The sequence below is a fragment of the Thamnophis elegans genome, chromosome 13 (assembly GCF_009769535.1).
Source record: "Thamnophis elegans isolate rThaEle1 chromosome 13, rThaEle1.pri, whole genome shotgun sequence".
Classification (NCBI taxonomy): domain Eukaryota; kingdom Metazoa; phylum Chordata; class Lepidosauria; order Squamata; family Colubridae; genus Thamnophis; species Thamnophis elegans.
In genome coordinates, this window is record NC_045553.1 from 43,406,389 (window position 1) to 43,423,960 (window position 17,572).

Sequence of the window (17,572 nt, forward strand, 5' to 3'; positions counted from 1 at the left end):
AATTCTGCATGATGTCCTAGGACAGGGGTGTCAAGCTCGATTTCATTGAGGGTCGCATCAGGGTTGTGTTTGGCCTGAGGGGGGCTGAGGTGGGTGTGGCCAGGGTGGGTGTGGCTAGCTCAACATCACTCATGTCAGGGATGCCTATAGTTGGCCAAGTGCTCTGACAGCTAAAACAGGCTCCGGAACTCCGTTTTCGGCTGGGATGCAGCTACACGGAGCCCTCCCGAGCTCCATTTTTACTGGCAGAGGCACTATGGGACAATCCTTAGCTATTTCCAGGGAGACCCCAGGAGACAGATCTAAGCACTCCACTGGTTGGTTCTGGCCCCCAGGCCTTGAGTTTGACACCCCTGTCCTAGGACTATGGCGGTGGCCTAGTGGTAGAGCTCTCGCCTTGCAATTGGGAGGCTGTGGGTTCAATCCTAGGTGGAGGCGGATGTTTCTCTATGGGCAGACTGAGAATGTATCTGCTGAACAACACTCCACATTAGCAACAGGAAAGGCATCTGGCCAGTAAACACTCAGCTCCACCCAGTTGCCCAGACTCCACCATCGCAATGGGGTCATTAAAAGGAGATGATGAACAGTTGCTTGCCTGAAATGGTATTGGAACATGATAGGTGAAGCTATGGCAAATGTCCCAGAAGTGGCACACAAGAGCCATGTCGCCTGACATGCGCAGCATTGCCGTCTTCCGGGTCTCTGGTGCACATGCATGAGTGATGATCAGCTGACCTTCATGCATGCAGCTATAACAGAAACCGAAGAGCAGGTCTTCTGTTTTCTGGGGTGCAAATGCGCGCCAGCCAACTGATCATCATGCGTGCATGAGTGCTGGAAACCACAAATTCATTTCCCGGTGTGCGCATGCCCCCTGGGCAGCTCCTCCTCCAAGTTGTGTCCCCTATGAGTGTGTGCACTCCCTTTTCAGCACTCGGTGCCGAAAAGGTTCGCCATCACTGCTATAGGATCTCCTGCTTAAGCAGGGGGTTGGACTAGATGACCTCCAAGGTCCCTTCCAACTCTGCTTTACAAACAGAAGATGCTTAGAGACACAATTCTGAAATTGGGCAACCATGCACATCCCACAAATATATCGACTGTTTAAGGAACTAAATCTGGGGGAATGTCATGCCAGGGAAGACTTTTCCTGGGCCACATAAATAAAATCAGGTTGACGAAGTGTTTCCGGGGGGGGGCGGGGGGAGAAGAATAAGAATTGCACAGCTAGAGTGAAATGAGGTTAATCTCTCCGAGCGCTAATGCCTTCCGGTGCAGGAGCATGGACAGTGTGCCTCCTCTGCAAACACTCAGCCTGATTTCGAGGAAGGCTGAAAATAAACGTGCCTTCCCCTGCCTCGAGCACCAGGAATTGCTGAGGATCGCAAAAAGCGGCTCCCTGAATCTCCTTTTGCATCCATTTGGGCGAAATGTTGCATGTGAGTCCTCGAATCAGCAAATCAGGAGCCCTGACACATATTGATCGGATGTCACCCGAAGGCTCCATTCTGCATTCACGAAGAAGGGAGCCTCTGCGGAAGGCAGCATCTTCAGCGATAAAAGTCCACGCAAGCAAGTATTAAGTATTAAATTTTGGGGAGGGGGGGAATGGAATGGAATGTGTGGTCCTGATTCTTTGTGCCAGACACAAGCAGAGTTATACCAGGGTGGGCTAAAAGTCCCAGAGGGTGGGCTGTTGGGAGTTCGCAGGGGTTCGGAAGAATCTCAAGCCAAGATTCTGTGCAGTTCAGAGAACCCCTAAATCCCACTCCTGGCTGGCCACGCCCACCCTGACCCTTCTCTCCCAGAAGTCCCCACTTGGCCCATTTTACGGGTAAGTGCAGGGCGCGCACGGAGGTTCAGGGAGGGTAAAAAACGGTCCTACCGGAAGTTCAGGAAATCTGGAAATGGATGCATTTCCTGCCTCCAGAGGGCCTCCAGAGCCTGGGGGAGGCAGTTTGTGACCTCCCAGAGGCTCAAAGAAAGCCTGTAGAGCCCGGTGAGATGCCACCTCTTTCAGTACATCAGATTAGCATCTTTCCTGCCTTATTCTCAATGCGCACCGATGGTCTGAGCAGAACGCATTGCTCCCTCTCTAGGCCTTTGCTTCTCACAGTTGCCCATGCTGGAGCTTCACTTATGAGCTGCGCATAAAACATGTGTGTACACATACAACATATCAATAGGGAGGGAAGCGGACAGAAATTTCACTGGCTTCGTAGCTGTTCCTTCTGTATCGGAGGCCTTTCCTTAGCAGAGTCCCCGCCCCCCAGTCGGAAAAATGCTGCCAGCCTCTGCTTTAAAGCCATCCACAATTTGGGGTCAAGCTATCTGGAGGGCTGTAGTGGTTGCAAGCTGCCCGGACTGTGAGTTGAGCAGCTACATAAGTTCCTTTTAATAAAATAAATAAAATAATAATAAACTCATTACAACAGTGCGGTAACCATTGCCTCATTTGTCTTTATACTGAATCAGTTTCCCTTTTTAAGCCCTGTCTGTCTGTCTATCTGTCCATTATCTACATACCCACCTACCCAAGTATTCATCCATCCGTCCATATCACCTATCATCCATCTACTGTCTGTCCATACGTCCATCCATCCATCCATCCATCCATCCATCCATTCATCCACCTATCCATCTATCCACATATCTAATCAATCTATCAATCTATCTATCTATCTATCATCTATCTATCTATTTATCTATCTATCTAATCTATCTCTATCATCTATCATCCATCCATCAATCTATCTAATCTATCTAATCCATCATCCATCATCCATTCATTCCTCCATTCATCCATCCATCCATCCATCTAATCTATCTTTATCATCTATAATCCATGCATCATCCATCCATCCATCCATCCATCCATCCATCCATCCATCCATCCATCCATCCATCCATCCAACCAACCAACCTACCTACCTACCTACCTACCTACCTACCTACCTACCTACCTACCTACCTACCTACCTACCTATCTATCTATCTATCTATCTATCTATCATCTATCATCCATGCATCATCAATCAATCCATCCATCCATCTATCATATATCTATCTATCTATCATCTATCTATCTATCTATCTATCTATCTATCTATCTATCTATCTATCTATCTCTATATCTATCTATCTATCTATTTATCTATCTATCTATCATCTATCATCCATGCATAATCCATCCGTCCACCCACCCACCCACCCACCCACCCATCCAACTATCTATCTATCTATCTATCTATCTATCTATCTATCTATCATTTATCATCTATCATCCATGCATCATCAATCAATCCATCCATCCATCTATCATATATCTATCTATCTATCTATCTATCTATCTATCTATCATCTACCTATCTCTATATCTATCTATCTATCTATCTATCTATCTATCTATCTATTTATCTATCTATCGTCTATATCCATGCATAATCCGTCTGTCCACCCACCCACCCACCCACCCACCCACTCACCTATCTATCTATCTATCTATCTATCTATCTATCTATCTATCTATATCTATCTATTATCAATATCATCTCCCCCTCCTCTCTCTCCCTCCCTCTCTCTTTTCCTGGGAAGAAATTGCAAGCCTATTATTATTGTTGTTGCTGTTATCACCTTACGACCCCTTGCCTTCTCCTGTCTCCTATCTCCCCAGAGGAGCCCTAACAAACCAGAAACCTACATTTTAAAAGAAAATGAAAGGCGACATCCTCAAGATATGTGAGGCTGCTGGTTCCATAGGACAGAGGCGATCCTGCACCATGCAGGCAAGAAACCTCCTCTGACTTCCTGAGCTCCTCAACTGGCTGCTAGAAGACAGGAGAAACCTCTGGACCCAGGCTGCTCTGTGGTGCAATGCACCTCTCTGACGCAAAGCACACAACCTCGAACAGGTCTGCTCAACAAAGTCCACGGATGGTGCTGATGTGAGCCGCAACAGATGCTCATTACCAATTCTACTCCAGCAGAATTAAATTCCTCTCCATGAAGTCTGTCTTCTTTTTTTTCCTGTGACATTCCAGGACAAGGCATATGCAAAGCCAAACTGCTCATTCCAAATAAATGAACTGGTTACCTATGTCAAATAAACACATACCCAAGATGAACAGGCAAATACCATTTTGCAAGCTGATAGACCAGGGAGGGCAAATTTCACAAATGTTTCCACTGCCTAAATAGCAATAGCACTTAAGACTTATATATTGCTTCACGGTGCTTTCTAGCCCTCTCTAAGCGGTTTGGAGACTCAGCCTCTTTCCCCCAACAATCTAGGTTCTCATTTTACCCACCTTGGAAGGCTGAATCAACCTTGATCCAGTGAGGATCAAACTGCTGGCAGTTGGCAGAATTAACCTGCAATACTGCATTATAACCACTGCTCCAAAACAGAAGGAAGGAAGGGGGGAGGGAGGGAAGGAAGGAAGGAAAGAAGGAGGGAGAGGGAGAGGGAGAGAGGAAGGAAGGACTAGCCATAGCACTTAGACTTATATATTACTTTACAGTGTTTTACAGCCCTCTCTAAGTGGTTTGCAGACTCAGCCTCTTGCCCCCAACAATCTAGGTCCTCATTTTACCCACCTTGGAAAGATGGAAGGCTGAATCGACCTTGAGCCAGTGAGGATCGAACTGCTGGCAGTTGGCAGAATTAGCTTGCAATACTGCATTCTAACCACTGCTCCAAAACAGAAGGAAGGAAGAAAGGAAGGAAGGAAGGAAGGAAGGAGGGAGGGAGGGAGGGAGGGAGGGAAGGAAGGAAGGAAGCAAGGAAGGAAGGAAGGAAGGAAGGAAGGAAAGAAGGAGGGAGAGGAAGAGGGAGAGGAGAGAGGAAGGAAGGACTAGCAATAGCACTTAGACTTATATATTGCTTTACAGTGCTTTACAGCCCTCTCTAAGTGGCTTACAGAGTCAGCCTCTTGCCCCCCCCCAAAAAAAAAAACAATCTGAGTCTTCATTTTACCCACCTCAGAAGGATGGAAGGCTGAGTCAACCATGAGCCTGATCTAGACCATTTCTGACAGATGGCAGTTCAGTCTCCTCTTGAAAGTGTCCAAGGATGAAGCTCCCACAACTTCTGAAGGCAACTTCTGTGCCATGGATTGATCATTCTCACTGTCAGAAAAATTCTTAGTTCTAGGTGGCTCCTCTCCTTGATTAGTTTCAGTCCGTTCATTGCTTCTTATCCTGCCCTCAGGTACTTTGAAGAATAGCTTGACCCCTTCCTCTCTGTGGCAGTCCTTCAAATATTGGAAGCCTGCTACCATGTCTCCCCTGGTCCTTCTCTTCACTAGACCAGCCATGCCCAGTTCCTGCAACTGTCCATCGTATGTTTTAGCTTCCAGTCCCCTAATTATCCTGGTTGCTCTTCTCTGCACTTTTTTCCTAGAGTCTCAACATCTTTTTTATAGTGTGGTGACCAAAACTGGATGCAATCCAGTCCACCATCTTCCAGCTGCCAAGGTTGAGAAATGCTGGTCTAGAGCCAAGCGGCCACAATGCAAGCAAAAAGGCAGAAATAGGACACATGGGCGCACAGACACAACTATTGTGAAATGGGACGCACACACAAAACTATTGTATTGATACTTATACCTAAACCTCAAATTCAGGGATGCCCGCCTTCCCACCTTCTGCACCCCTTCTGAGCTAAATCTCAGCAGAAGTCTTCTCCTGCTGCCACACAAACACAACTATTGTGAAATGGGACACAGACACACAACTATTGTGTTGATAGTTATACCTAAACCTCAGATTCAGACAAGCTTGCCTTCCCACCTTCTGCACCCCTTCTGTAGCTAAATCCCAGCAGAAGTCTTCTCCTCCTGCCACACACACACAAGTATTGTGAGATGGGACACAGACACCTTGTGTTGATAGTTATACCCAAACCTCAGATCCAGGTATGCCTGCCTTCCCATCTTCTGCACCCCTTCTGTAGCTAAATCCCAGCAGAAGTCTTCTCCTGCTGCCACACAAACACAACTATTGTGAAATGGGACACACACACACACACACACACACGACTATTGTGTTGATAGTTATACCTAAACCTCAGATTCAGGTAAGCCGATCTTCTCACTTTCTGCACCCTTTCTGTAACTAAATCCCAGCAGAAGTCTTCTCCTCCTGCCACGCAAACACAAGTATTGTGAGATGGGATACACACACACACAGACAACTATATACCCAAACTTCAGATCCAGGTATGTCCACTTTCCCACCTTCTGCACCCCTTCTGTAGCTAAATCCCAGCTGCCTGCCTTACCCAAAAGAAGTCTTCTCCTTCTGCCACACACACACACAACTATTGTAAGATGGGACACAGACACCTTGTGTTGATAGTTATACCCAAACCTCAGATCCAGGTATGCCTGCCTTCCCATCTTCTGCACCCCTTCTGTAGCTAAATCCAAGCAGAAGTCTTCTCCTGCTGCCACAAAAAAACACAACTATTGTGAAATGGGACACACACACACACACACACACACACACATATGACTATTGTGTTGATAGCTATACCTAAACCTCAGATTCAGACAAGCTTGCCTTCCCACCTTCTGCAACCCTTCTGTAGCTAAGTCCCAGCAGAAGTCTTCTCCTCCTGACACACACACACACACACACACACACACAGTGAGATGGGATACACACACACAACTATATAACCAAACTTCAAATCCAGGTATGTCCACCTTCCCACCTTCTGCACCCCTTCTGTAGCTAAATCCCAGCAGAGGTCTTCTCCTCCGCCCTTAAAAGTCAGCCACCTCCGCAGGAAGTATGGCTTTCGCGTCAAAGAAATCGAAGAAGAAAAGACGTGCATCGCCTCCCCTCGGATCCCTTCCTTCAGAGGGAGTCAGAGCGAGAGGAATTTCCCTGTGACATCATCCCAGATCCCAGCCTGATTAGCTACACGGCACTGTGACATCATCAGGTTTGGGATCAAGGAACAGATGGGGAGAGAACATGCTAGATTTTTGGAGATGAGAAAAAGCAGTACAAAGCAGCATCAGGTGGAGGCAGATGTTCAGAAGATGTCAGATAGCTCCCACAGAGACAGGGCCTTGAGGCAAGTGCAATTAGTCCTCGATTTAACAACAGTTCCATTTAGTGACCGTTCAAACCTACGACAGCCCTGAGAAAAGGGACTTACTGCTGTTTTCCACAACCTTTGCAGCATTCCCCAGGATCACACAATCAAAATTCGGAGGCTTGGCAAACTGTTTCATAGTTATGACTATTTCTGCGTCCCAGTGGTCACGAGATCCCCTTTTGCGACCTTCGGACAAGCCAAGTCCAGGGGGAAGCCAGATTCCCTTAACAGCGGGGCGACTAATTTAACAACCGCGGCGATTAAACTCAAAACGGTGGTAAGAAACGTCATAAAACAGGGCCAAACTCACTTAACAAATTCCGCTCTTAGCCACATACATTCTGGGCTCAATTACGGTTATAAGTCGAGGACTACCTGTATTCAGAAACGGATAGGTAAGCAGAAAGAAAAGGAGGAAAGCATTTGTTTTGGGAATAGAGGCAGGTTAAGAAGGCTGTGGTTTTCCCAGTTGCAATGGATGGCTGTGAAAGTTGGACCATAAGGAAGGCTGAGCGCCAAAGAATGGAGGCCTTTGAGCTGTGGTGCTGGAGAAGACTCCTGCGAGTCCCTTGGATTGCAAGGCCCTCAAACTGGTCAGTCCTAGAGGAGATTAACCTTGACTACTCTTTAGAAGCCCAGATCCTGAAGATGAAACTCAAATACTTTGGCCACCTAATGAGAAGGAAGGACTCCCTGGAGAAGAGCCTCATGCTGGGAACGATGGAGGGCAAAAGAAGAAGGGACGACAACAGAGAATGAGGTGGCTGGATGGAGTCACTGAAGTAGTCGGCATTAGCTTAAATGGACTCCAGGGGATGGCAGAGGACAAGAAGGCCTGGATGAACATTCTCCACGGTGTCGCGATGGGTCGGACACGGCTTCACAACTAACAAACAACAACAATGAAGAGTTTAGGATTAGCCCCTCCCTGACTCACTGGGTTCTAAAGAGAAAGGAAGGAAAAAGCACAATCAGACTTAAAAGTTTTGGTTATTATATCCTGTTCAGAAAGTAGGATTCTAGATTTCTGGGAGTGGGTGGCTTCTATTAATTTATTTATATTGCACAAATTTATATAGCTGCCCAATTCAAACGTAAGTGTAAAGGTGGTTTACCACAATTAGACTTAGAATGTACACTAATCGGCATACATTAAAAGGAAATTTCGTGACAAGCAGCTCTCAAAGGGTCAGCACTTCCAATATTAGATAGATGATAGATAGATAGATAGATAGATAGATAGATAGATAGATAGATAGATAGATGATAGATAGATAGATAGATAGATAGACAGACAGACAGACAGACAGACAGACAGACAGACAGACAGATAGATGATATTGTAGATGGATATTGTAGGTAGGTAGGTAGGTAGGTAGGTAGGTATTGTAGATAGATATTACAGACAGACAGAGATGATACCAAGAGAGGGGGGGAGGTAGATGATAGGTAGGTAGGTAGGTAGGTAGGTAGGTAGGTAGGTAGGTAGGTAGGTAGGTAGATAGATAGATAGATAGATAGATAGATAGATAGATAGATAGATAGATAGATAGATAGATAGATAGGAATGGATTAGATGGGTGGATGGGTGGGTGGGGGGGTGGGGGGTGGATGGATGGATGGATGGATAAATAGATAGATAGATAGATAGATAGATAGATAGATAGATAGATAGATAGATAGATAGATAGACAGACAGACAGACAGACAGACAGATGGATGATAGATAGATAGATAGATAGATAGATAGATAGATAGATAGATAGATAGATAGATAGATGAGAGAGAGAGAGTTATTCATATACCCACATATATTATGTGACACAGAGAAACAACACAGTCTAGTTCAGATGTATACACGTACATGCGAGAAAAACCGAATCTTGGGAGTTTACCAGATGGATGGCATAGGGAACAAAGCTGTTACAGAATCAGTCCTGCTAGAAATACTTTGAAACCTCCTCCCAGAGGGGAACAATGGCAACAATTTAAAAAAATCTACCCGATAATAAAAATCCATTTAAAAAAAAACCCCATCGCCCTACGCTTCCCATGGCAGCAACAGCGTAATCAAATCAGTTACTTCTGTCTAAATTTGTGGTCCCCTGTCCCGCTGACCAAACTGTGTTTTAGGGCCATTTGGAAAAAGCAGCAGGGTTGAGGCCAATCGTGTCCCTCAGAGGGTGATAATGATAATCCCTAATTGGTGGGAATCTCATAACATGCCCTGCCTTCTTGTCCCTGTGGGCTTTTGAGGGGGGGGTGTAATAGGCAAGAGGTGGTCTTTCAAATAACCAAGCCATTTTCAGGTCTACTCCACCTTCTGCCAGGGTTCCAAATAGCATCCAAAATTAAACCAGAGTCTGAGGCAAAGTATTGCTCAAAGTTCCAATTTATGAAGAGACCATGTTGGCACATTTGGGAAAAGCCAAATCTGGAAGCTTCCCAGTTTTCCCCACCTAGTTGAAAGTTCGAGATCTTGCCCCCCCAGCCACAAGTCCATCACATGGTCCAATCTCCCACTGCCATGCTGGCAGTTCCACCCCTCCAGTTCCGGTCAGGTGCAGGAGTTCAAAGACAAAGGATGACCTTGGCTCTCTAGAAAGAATGTTGTTATGGCTACGTATCATCTAACTCCGTACAACCCTCCCCCACCCTTCCATTTTTCCACAATAGAAAATGCACAGTAGAATATTAGAAAGTATGGCAGGTCAAAGATCCAAAAGAAAAGATGGCTGCAGGCCTGACACCTTCAGCCACTTTCACAGCACACAGAATCATAGACTTGGAAAAGACCATAGAGGACATCTAAACCAACTTCCTGCTAAACCCTGGTATGACTTCAGCCATTGTTTGAACTCGACCAGTTTCTTTCTCTTTCTCTCTCTCCCTCTCCCTCCCTCCCTCCCTCCCTCTCTCTCCCTCCCTCCCTCCCCCCACCTCTCTCTCCCTCTCTCTCCCTCCCTCCCTCTCTCTCTCTCCCTCTCCCTCCCTCCCCCCACCTCCCTCTCTCTCTCTCTCTCCCTCCCTCCCCGCTCCCCCCCTCTCTCTCCAGTCCTGGGGGAAGAAACCGACATTGAATGTGTTTCATCCTCCAACTAGCCATGGTTGGACTTTCTATGGGATTCAATCAAGGTCAAGTGAAGTACTAATACCACTCTATAAAGCCTTAGTAAGACCACACCTAGAATTCTGCATCCAGTTTTGGCCACCACATTATAAAAAAAGAAACTCTAAAAAAAAGTGCAAGGAAGAGCAACCAGGATGATTAGGGGACTGGAGGCTGAAATATACGAAGAACGGTTGCAGGACCTGGGCATGGCTAGTCTAGAGAAGAGAAGGACCAAGGGAGACATGAGAGCAGTCTTCCAGTATTTGAGGGGCTACCTCAGAGAGGAGAGGGTCAAGCTATTTTCCCAAGCACCTGAAGGCCAGACAAGGAGTGATGGATGGAAAGGAGAGATTCAACCTGAAAATAAGGAGAAATGTTCTGAGTGAGAACCATCAACCTATGGAACAGAAGTTGCCATTGGAAGTGGTGGGAGCTTCATCACTTGAGACTTTCCAGAAGAGATTGGACTGCTGTCTGTCAGAAATGGGGTAGGTTCTCCTGCTTGGGTTGAGGGGCTGGACTAGATGACCTACAAGGTCCCTTTTGACTCTTGTTAATCTGTTTATAGTCGGTTCTTTTTTTTTGAGAAGTATGCCAAGAAGGTCTCAGATACCCACTGATTTCATCTACAATACAAGAAGTCCTTGAGGCACAAAATCTAGCAGAAGAAAAATCCCAGCAAATATTCTCGCTTGCTCTACTTCAGCCCACAAGATGCTAATATAGCCAAGCATGGACAAAACCGATGGGAATCAAAGTTGGTGCTTCCTTTCAGATGGATGCACCTTGTGTTGAAAGTGACATTTAGGAAACAACCCACTTTCTTACTCTCCATCCTGATTTTCATTTAGGCGTTTGCTTTAGGGATTAGATTTTTATCCTATTTTTATTGCTTTTTAAATAGCCCAAGGCAGCAAAGGTATATATGACTCTTTATTCTCCTATTTTCCCCCACAACAACAACAACAACCCTGTGAGGTGAGTTAGGATGAGAGGGGAATGGGTCTAGAACTCATAGTCGCCTGGTTTGGCAACTTCCGAACTCTTCCATCTTAAGAAAAGAAGAACTAAAACTAAGTGAAGACACTGTTGTGGCCCGCCAGGGGCCAGGAGAGCTGGCAGCAGAGTCGGACAGTGAGGAGGTTGGGGAGGAACAGGGGGCCAGTCCTGGAGGCTGGGGAAGGTTTGGACGAGGGCTCTGCATTGGAGGCAGAGATGGGGCAGATGCCATCTGGCAGTGATCAGGTGCCTACGGAGCTAGACAGCAGTGAAGCAGAGGAACAACTGGAGCCTGTTCCCAGTGTGCGCATGTGCAGAGCTGCCAGAATAAAAGAACAACTCAGAAATCAGGGTCGACTTGGGAGTAAAGTCACAGGTGGAAGGTGATTGGCCCCTCCCACAGGAAATAAAAGAGGAGTGAAAGGGGGGCTTTTGCAGGAAACAATTTGTTTGTTCGTTCAGTCATTAGATTCATTTCAGGAGTGTGAAGATCTGTCCGTGAATCTCAGAGACTCTGTGCCAAGTCTTTCCTTACACAGCACCTCATTTGGAAAATATTTACATGGCAGCTTTTCAAGGTAGATAAGATCTGTAGTTATAAATATTCCTTTGAAAGACTGTTTGCCAGGCCTTTGCTGAATGTGAATGAGCGGAATTCACATTTGTTTAATAAAAGGGTTTTTGTCGGGACCAGGACTCTGCCTCGTGCTTTTTGGGGAAGCCTCGGTCAGAACAGACCCAACCAAACCCAGATGCCTGAAGTTCATCATGGACCCCCCCAAATAATGGCACCTCCCAAAAAAATAATGACATCTTTCCTCCTTCAATTTCAGCATCTGGAATACAGACGTTGTCTCCACCTATAGGCTCCCCATCAAGCCAGGCTTGGTCAACTGAGCAGGCTCCAACTGTCTCCAGCAGCCCTGCTCCTGGGTGCTGATGGGAAATGTAGTTCGAGGCATCTGAAGGCTGTTGAGCCAACCAGACTCTGCATGACATGATTCATAGCTTGCAGACAGAACATTCTACTCAGTAGCATTGGCCAGTCCAATAGGGGGAGGGGAAGGTTTGATGATGGGATCGGCCAGACCGCCATTGGGTTATGCAGCACGGGCTTCCTGAGAAGAATTTGCCACCCTACAAAACGTGTCACCAGCCCTCTGACCCCGATGTTTCTGGGACAGCAGCCCCTTCATCTGAGGGGCAGGAGAGGGGGAGACGCAAGGTATGGGGTTCTTCAAACCAGAGAGAAGAGCTGGTTGAGGTTGACCCCGCTTTGTGGTGCAATGCTGAAAAGGAGCAGAGAAGAAAGCTCAGAGGGTCGAAATAGACCTTCGTGTCCAGGCTGATGACATTGCAATGAGCCTTTCGTGTCTCATCGACTCCAGCCAGATCTGGCTCGGCATAGCTTTCCTACACAACCCAGAGAATCGTTAACCTGAGAGTTACATTCTTCAGCTTTGTTCAGCGCAGAGAAGAAAAATGTCCTCTAGGTCCTCTAAAAATGCTGAATTCTATTCCTCTTTCCCAACATCTCTTCATTAGTGGCTGGGACCAAGCCAACGCTTTCCATCAGAGCTGCAGTGACCCTCCCCTGCAGGTGACAGAGCTCTGAAAGATCTTTCAGGATCCACCTGAATCTTGATGTTCCTCAATGATCAGAACCTCGGGGGGATTATATCATCGTTAAATAAGTTCAACTTTTCCCAACACAGGTGGGCCACCAGCAGCCCAACTGATGGAGCTGGACTACCATTTCCTCATTCCAGCTACTGGGTTCACTTCATCAGTACTAAGGCCCGGTAGAATTCACCGGTCAAAAGTTACCTCCTCCAGGATTTAAGTCAAGTTCCATCCGCAAAGCGAGATAAAATCGCAGCACCAAAAAGAAAAGACATGACGATACAGTGCAATCTGGGGCCTTTCAGTAGCCAAAGATATTTAGATATTTTTAGATCCCACAGTAAGGATTCCCTGCACGAATCAACAGCGCACTTGGGAGTACGCCAGCTCATTCCCTGTTGCGCAACGGAGTTCTCCACCTCCACCAGAAAGCCTAGATTCCCTCACCACCCCCTGCAGTCTGACATATTTTCAGTTCGTCTGACCTCCACCACGTTGCCACGTCATTCGGCTGCACACATGTTGACTGGACCGTTGTGTTGCAGCCCATGTCAAGAAGATTCGTAGCCCACCACACAAAAATGTAAGAGATGCTTAGCAACCAGAAAATCAGTGACAGTGGAGAAATGCAATTAAATTAATGGAATGTGAGCACTGTTTGGGGGGGGGGAATCTGTTCAGGGTGCCTATTCGCAAAGCGGGGAAACTAGAAGCTGGGGGGGCAAAGCACATGCGGAACGGTGCTATCATAAAATTATGTGAAGGCTCTCACACTCCCTCCTGGGGAGGAGAAGGCTGCCGAGAGGACCTTAGTGCAAACCAAGCCAAATTTCCATCGGACAGGTGAACACCTGCAACTAGTCCCAAAATCATATTTCAAGGATCAGGCCAGATGACAAAATGTAACCAAAACTGCCCAAATGAGAGAAGCAATAATTGCAAACATTAAAGAAAGTGGAGATCTCCACCTCCATCCGGCAGATCTTCCAGAGTGGAAGGCAGGGTGGTGTATTTTCCCTCCTCCTACCATTGGCCCTGGACCATTCAAGAACCTCTCCATCCCAGCTTGGCCACTCCCTCTCCGGAGTTGATCTCTTAAAAGGACCATCTCCCAGTCCTCCAGAGAGCATCAAGAGAGCATTATCGGTAGCAGCAATGCACAACTGTCTCCCCGCAAGCTTCCTGACGCCGATAAACTCCTTCGGCCGAAGAGGTCATTCATTCCCCCACACGCACAGGCTCTGCATTTTTCGCCAGAGGTCAAGAGATGCTCTAGCTGCTGCTGCCTGCTTTCCCCTCTATATCCCACGCAAGCAACTAAGGCAGAATATCAGCAGATAGCCCGAATCTATAAAGATGCAGTCAGGAAAGCGAAGGCTCAGAATGGACAAAGACTTGCAACAAAAGTCAAGGATAATAAAAACAGTTTCTTCCAACATATAAATAAGAAGAAAAAAATCAAGAGCCAAGATGATGTTGGGAACTCCTGCGGGGGGGGGGGGGTTGTTTAACCGTGATGCCCCCCCTCACCTCCAAGCAGAGCAAACGCACTGCACATCTTTATGCCCCAAGCTTTAACGGATTCAGCCTGTTTTCCAAGCAGTCCCAGGAAGGAATATATCACATATCAGACCATCCTCTCAAAACCTCCAGCCAGGATTCCATCAAGGATGCCTGGAGTCTCCCAATTTCCATCAAGCCTCTGATCCATCTCACTGTTCTTGGGTTATTAGCCCGCTGCAACAGGGCTCCTAAAATCTTGATCTCCCAAATCACCACGGATTGATTTAGTGGAAGTCTCAACTGCTCCACCACGAACTGGCCGTCTTTCTTTTTCTAGTGTTCTTTTATTTCCCTCCCCAAGAGGGGGAAAAAAAACTCCCCAAGGGAAGCCTGTGATGAGACTTTCCCGGATCTCTGAACTCCGTCCGGGAAAGGTTTTCCCGCAAGTGCGACACGCGTGTCACATACGAAGTGGATGGGGATGGGGGTGCACGTCTGAAGCACGTATGGATCCCGAAACCCGGGGAACCCGGGATTGTTCGGGGAAACGAATATTCTGCACGAAGCACACGTAGAAAGAGAAAATCTTGCCCGATTACCACCACCACCACCACCCCATCCACTTTTGCTTCAGATAAAACGCGCTCGTCACCATCCCACGTCATTTCGCCTGGGTATCTCCGCCGCCGCTTCTGCTTCATCTGTCTCTGAAAGCGAGTGGGCCGGGGAATTAAAAAGCAAGGGGTAAAAATAAAATTAAAAAAACCAAAAGAAGGCGAGAAAACAGGGGAAACACCCGGCTGCCTGCTGCGTTTTAACCATTCAGAAAAGTCTGCAATTGAAAAGGGGAGGGAAAGAAAAGAGGGGGGGAATTCCATCTCCTCGTTCTTCTCTCTCTCTCTCTCTCTCTCTCTCTCTCTCTCTCTCTCTCTCTCTCTCTCTCTCTCCCTCCCTCCCTCTCCCTCCCTCCCTCTCCCTCTCCCTCTCCCTCTCTCTCCCTCTCCATTAATTTGACAAACTGACCTGCGATCTTTTCCTAAAATCAACCCCCCCCCCGAAGCTCGGAAGCAGGAGGGAAAGCTGGCAGCCTTCGCCCGCTCGGCAACTTTCTGCAAGGGGGTGTCCCTTCCTTCCTTCCTTCCTTCCTTCCTGCCACCCTCCCTTTTTTCTTATATATTCCTTCCTTCCTTCCGCTCTATTCCTTCTTTCCTTCCTTCTACTCTATCCTTCCTTATATTATTCCTTCCTACCCCCCTACCTTCCTTTCTTATACTATTCCTTCCTTTCCTCCTTCCTTCCTCCTGTTCTATTCCTCTTTCCTTCTTTCCTTCCTTCCTTTTTCTCTATTCCTTTCTTCCTCCTTTCCTCCCTCCCTTCCTTTCTTATACTCTATTCCTTCCTTCCCACCTTCTTTCCTCTTCAATTCCTTCCTTCCTTCTGTTCTATTCCTTCCCTTCCTTCCTTCTCTCTTTCCTTCCTCCCTCCCTCCCTCTCCAGCAGGGAAACCTCTCGCTTGAAAAGGCGATTGAACCCCCCACTCTCCATCCCGGAGACCATCGGACACCCCCCCCATCCCCTCTTCCCCACAGCCCAAGACCCCGGGGAGAGAGCGCGGCGGAGATCCGGGGCAGCGGCGTCTCTTGCGCCAGCCGGGACCAACCCGGAGCCCCCGCCGTGCACTTCGACTCACCTTGAGCGGCGGCGGCGGCGGCGGCGGCGAGTCCCCGGGGGCTGCTGCCGATCAGACTTGCTATCAAAGCGGCCACATACCAAATCATAGTACTACCGACCAGCGAGCAGGGGCGTCATCCTCCTCGGCCAAGCGCCCTTCTCCGCGCCCGGGCTGAGGGCAGCCGCCGCGCTCATGCCCGCCCGCCCGGCGCGACCCTCGCCTGCCTCCTCCCCGCCGTCGCTCCGGCCATCCTCGCCGTCCGGCTGGCTCGCTCGCCTCGCCTCGCCTCGCCCAGCCACCTGCGCCCCCTTCGCCGCCGCTCGCCCGCCCGAGCGCTCAGCCCCGCAGGCTTCTTCTCCCGGCGCGCAGCCTAGCCTGGGCCATGCCAGCTTCGCTGCTTTTTTTTCCCCTGCCCCCCCCCCACTCACTCGGGCGACGCCCCCGCCGGCCGACGATTGGGCAGCCGGCGCGGGAGGGCGGGTCCCGATTGGCGGAGGGCTCTGACAGCTTGGGCCCGAGGGGAGGGGGGGAGAGAGCGGGGCGGCCCCCTCTCTCCCCCCCCCTCCCGTGCCAAGGTGGGTTGGAGCGTGCAAAGGCAACAGAGCCGCAGAATCATGCGCAATGCTGGAGCCCAGGCCGGCAGCGCTTCTCTGCCACCCCCCCGCCCCGCACCGCTTACACTGCATGGCCACTTCTCCAACGGGAGGATGCTCCGGGACTAGGAGGGAGGGAGGCTGGAGGGGGGGAGGAAGGGGCTTGGAGGAGGGGACCCGTTGCAGCGCATTCATCACGGGAGCTCTCCGCAGAGCTTCCCGCTGCAGCTGGTGCGGAGGAGGAAGAGGGGAGGGGAGGGAGGGGAGGGGCGGGGAGGGAATCACCCACCCCCACCCACCCCCTACTCTTTTTTCCCTCCCCCCTTCAATTTTCCAAAGCGGAGGGGGGGGAGTCCTTTTCCTTTGATTTTGCCGGCTTCCCACTCTTTTGATCTACCTTGGGATGGGGAGGGGGCGCTTGGCCCCACCGCCCCCACCCGGCCCGGCTTCTACTCGGGACGCCTCCCTCCCTCTCTCTTCTCCCTCCTTCCCTCTCCCCCGACGCGATCCACTATTAGCAGCCTCCTATCCCGGGCCAGGCACGGCCCCCAGAAAGAAGCCGGCTGGCCTGTCCCGTTTTCTACAAAGGGGAAACAGAGGCAGGCAGGCTCCCACAGTCGGAGAGCCGCTGGAAAGCACGTCGGTGGGATTTTCGCGGGGGGGGGGGCAGGCTGTGGCGATGCGCGGGGCTACGCAGAAGGCCCGCTTGGTGGGGAAGGACAAGAGAGGGAGGGGGTGAGGAAAGGGCGAAGGGGGGCACTGTTGGCTCGGCCCTGGTTCTTATGCAATGCCCACCTTCTCAGGAGAGGAGCAGAAGGAGCGCTGGCCATGCCAGGCTCCCCAGGAAGAACCAGCTAGTTCTTTAGACTTGGGGACCAAAAGAGCAGCTCTTGGGCTCCATGGAAGAGGATGATTGGGAAAGGCCAGCTGGTTTGGGTTCCCTTCCCCATTTTGGCCTT

General features: G+C 49.0%; 1 protein-coding gene across 1 annotated transcript in view; it reads right to left on the reverse strand.

The window, feature by feature from the left end:
* IGSF9B (immunoglobulin superfamily member 9B) overlaps positions 1 to 15,013 on the reverse strand; it is a 108,992-nt gene extending 93,979 nt beyond the window's left edge. The window contains exons 1-2 of the mRNA XM_032228767.1: positions 14,948 to 15,013; positions 12,555 to 12,635 (exon numbers count right to left, since the gene is read on the reverse strand). Of these exons, the coding sequence (XP_032084658.1) occupies positions 12,555 to 12,635; positions 14,948 to 15,013 (147 nt within the window). The remainder of the gene's footprint in view (positions 1 to 12,554; positions 12,636 to 14,947) is intronic.
* Between the last annotated feature and the right edge of the window lie 2,559 nt (positions 15,014 to 17,572).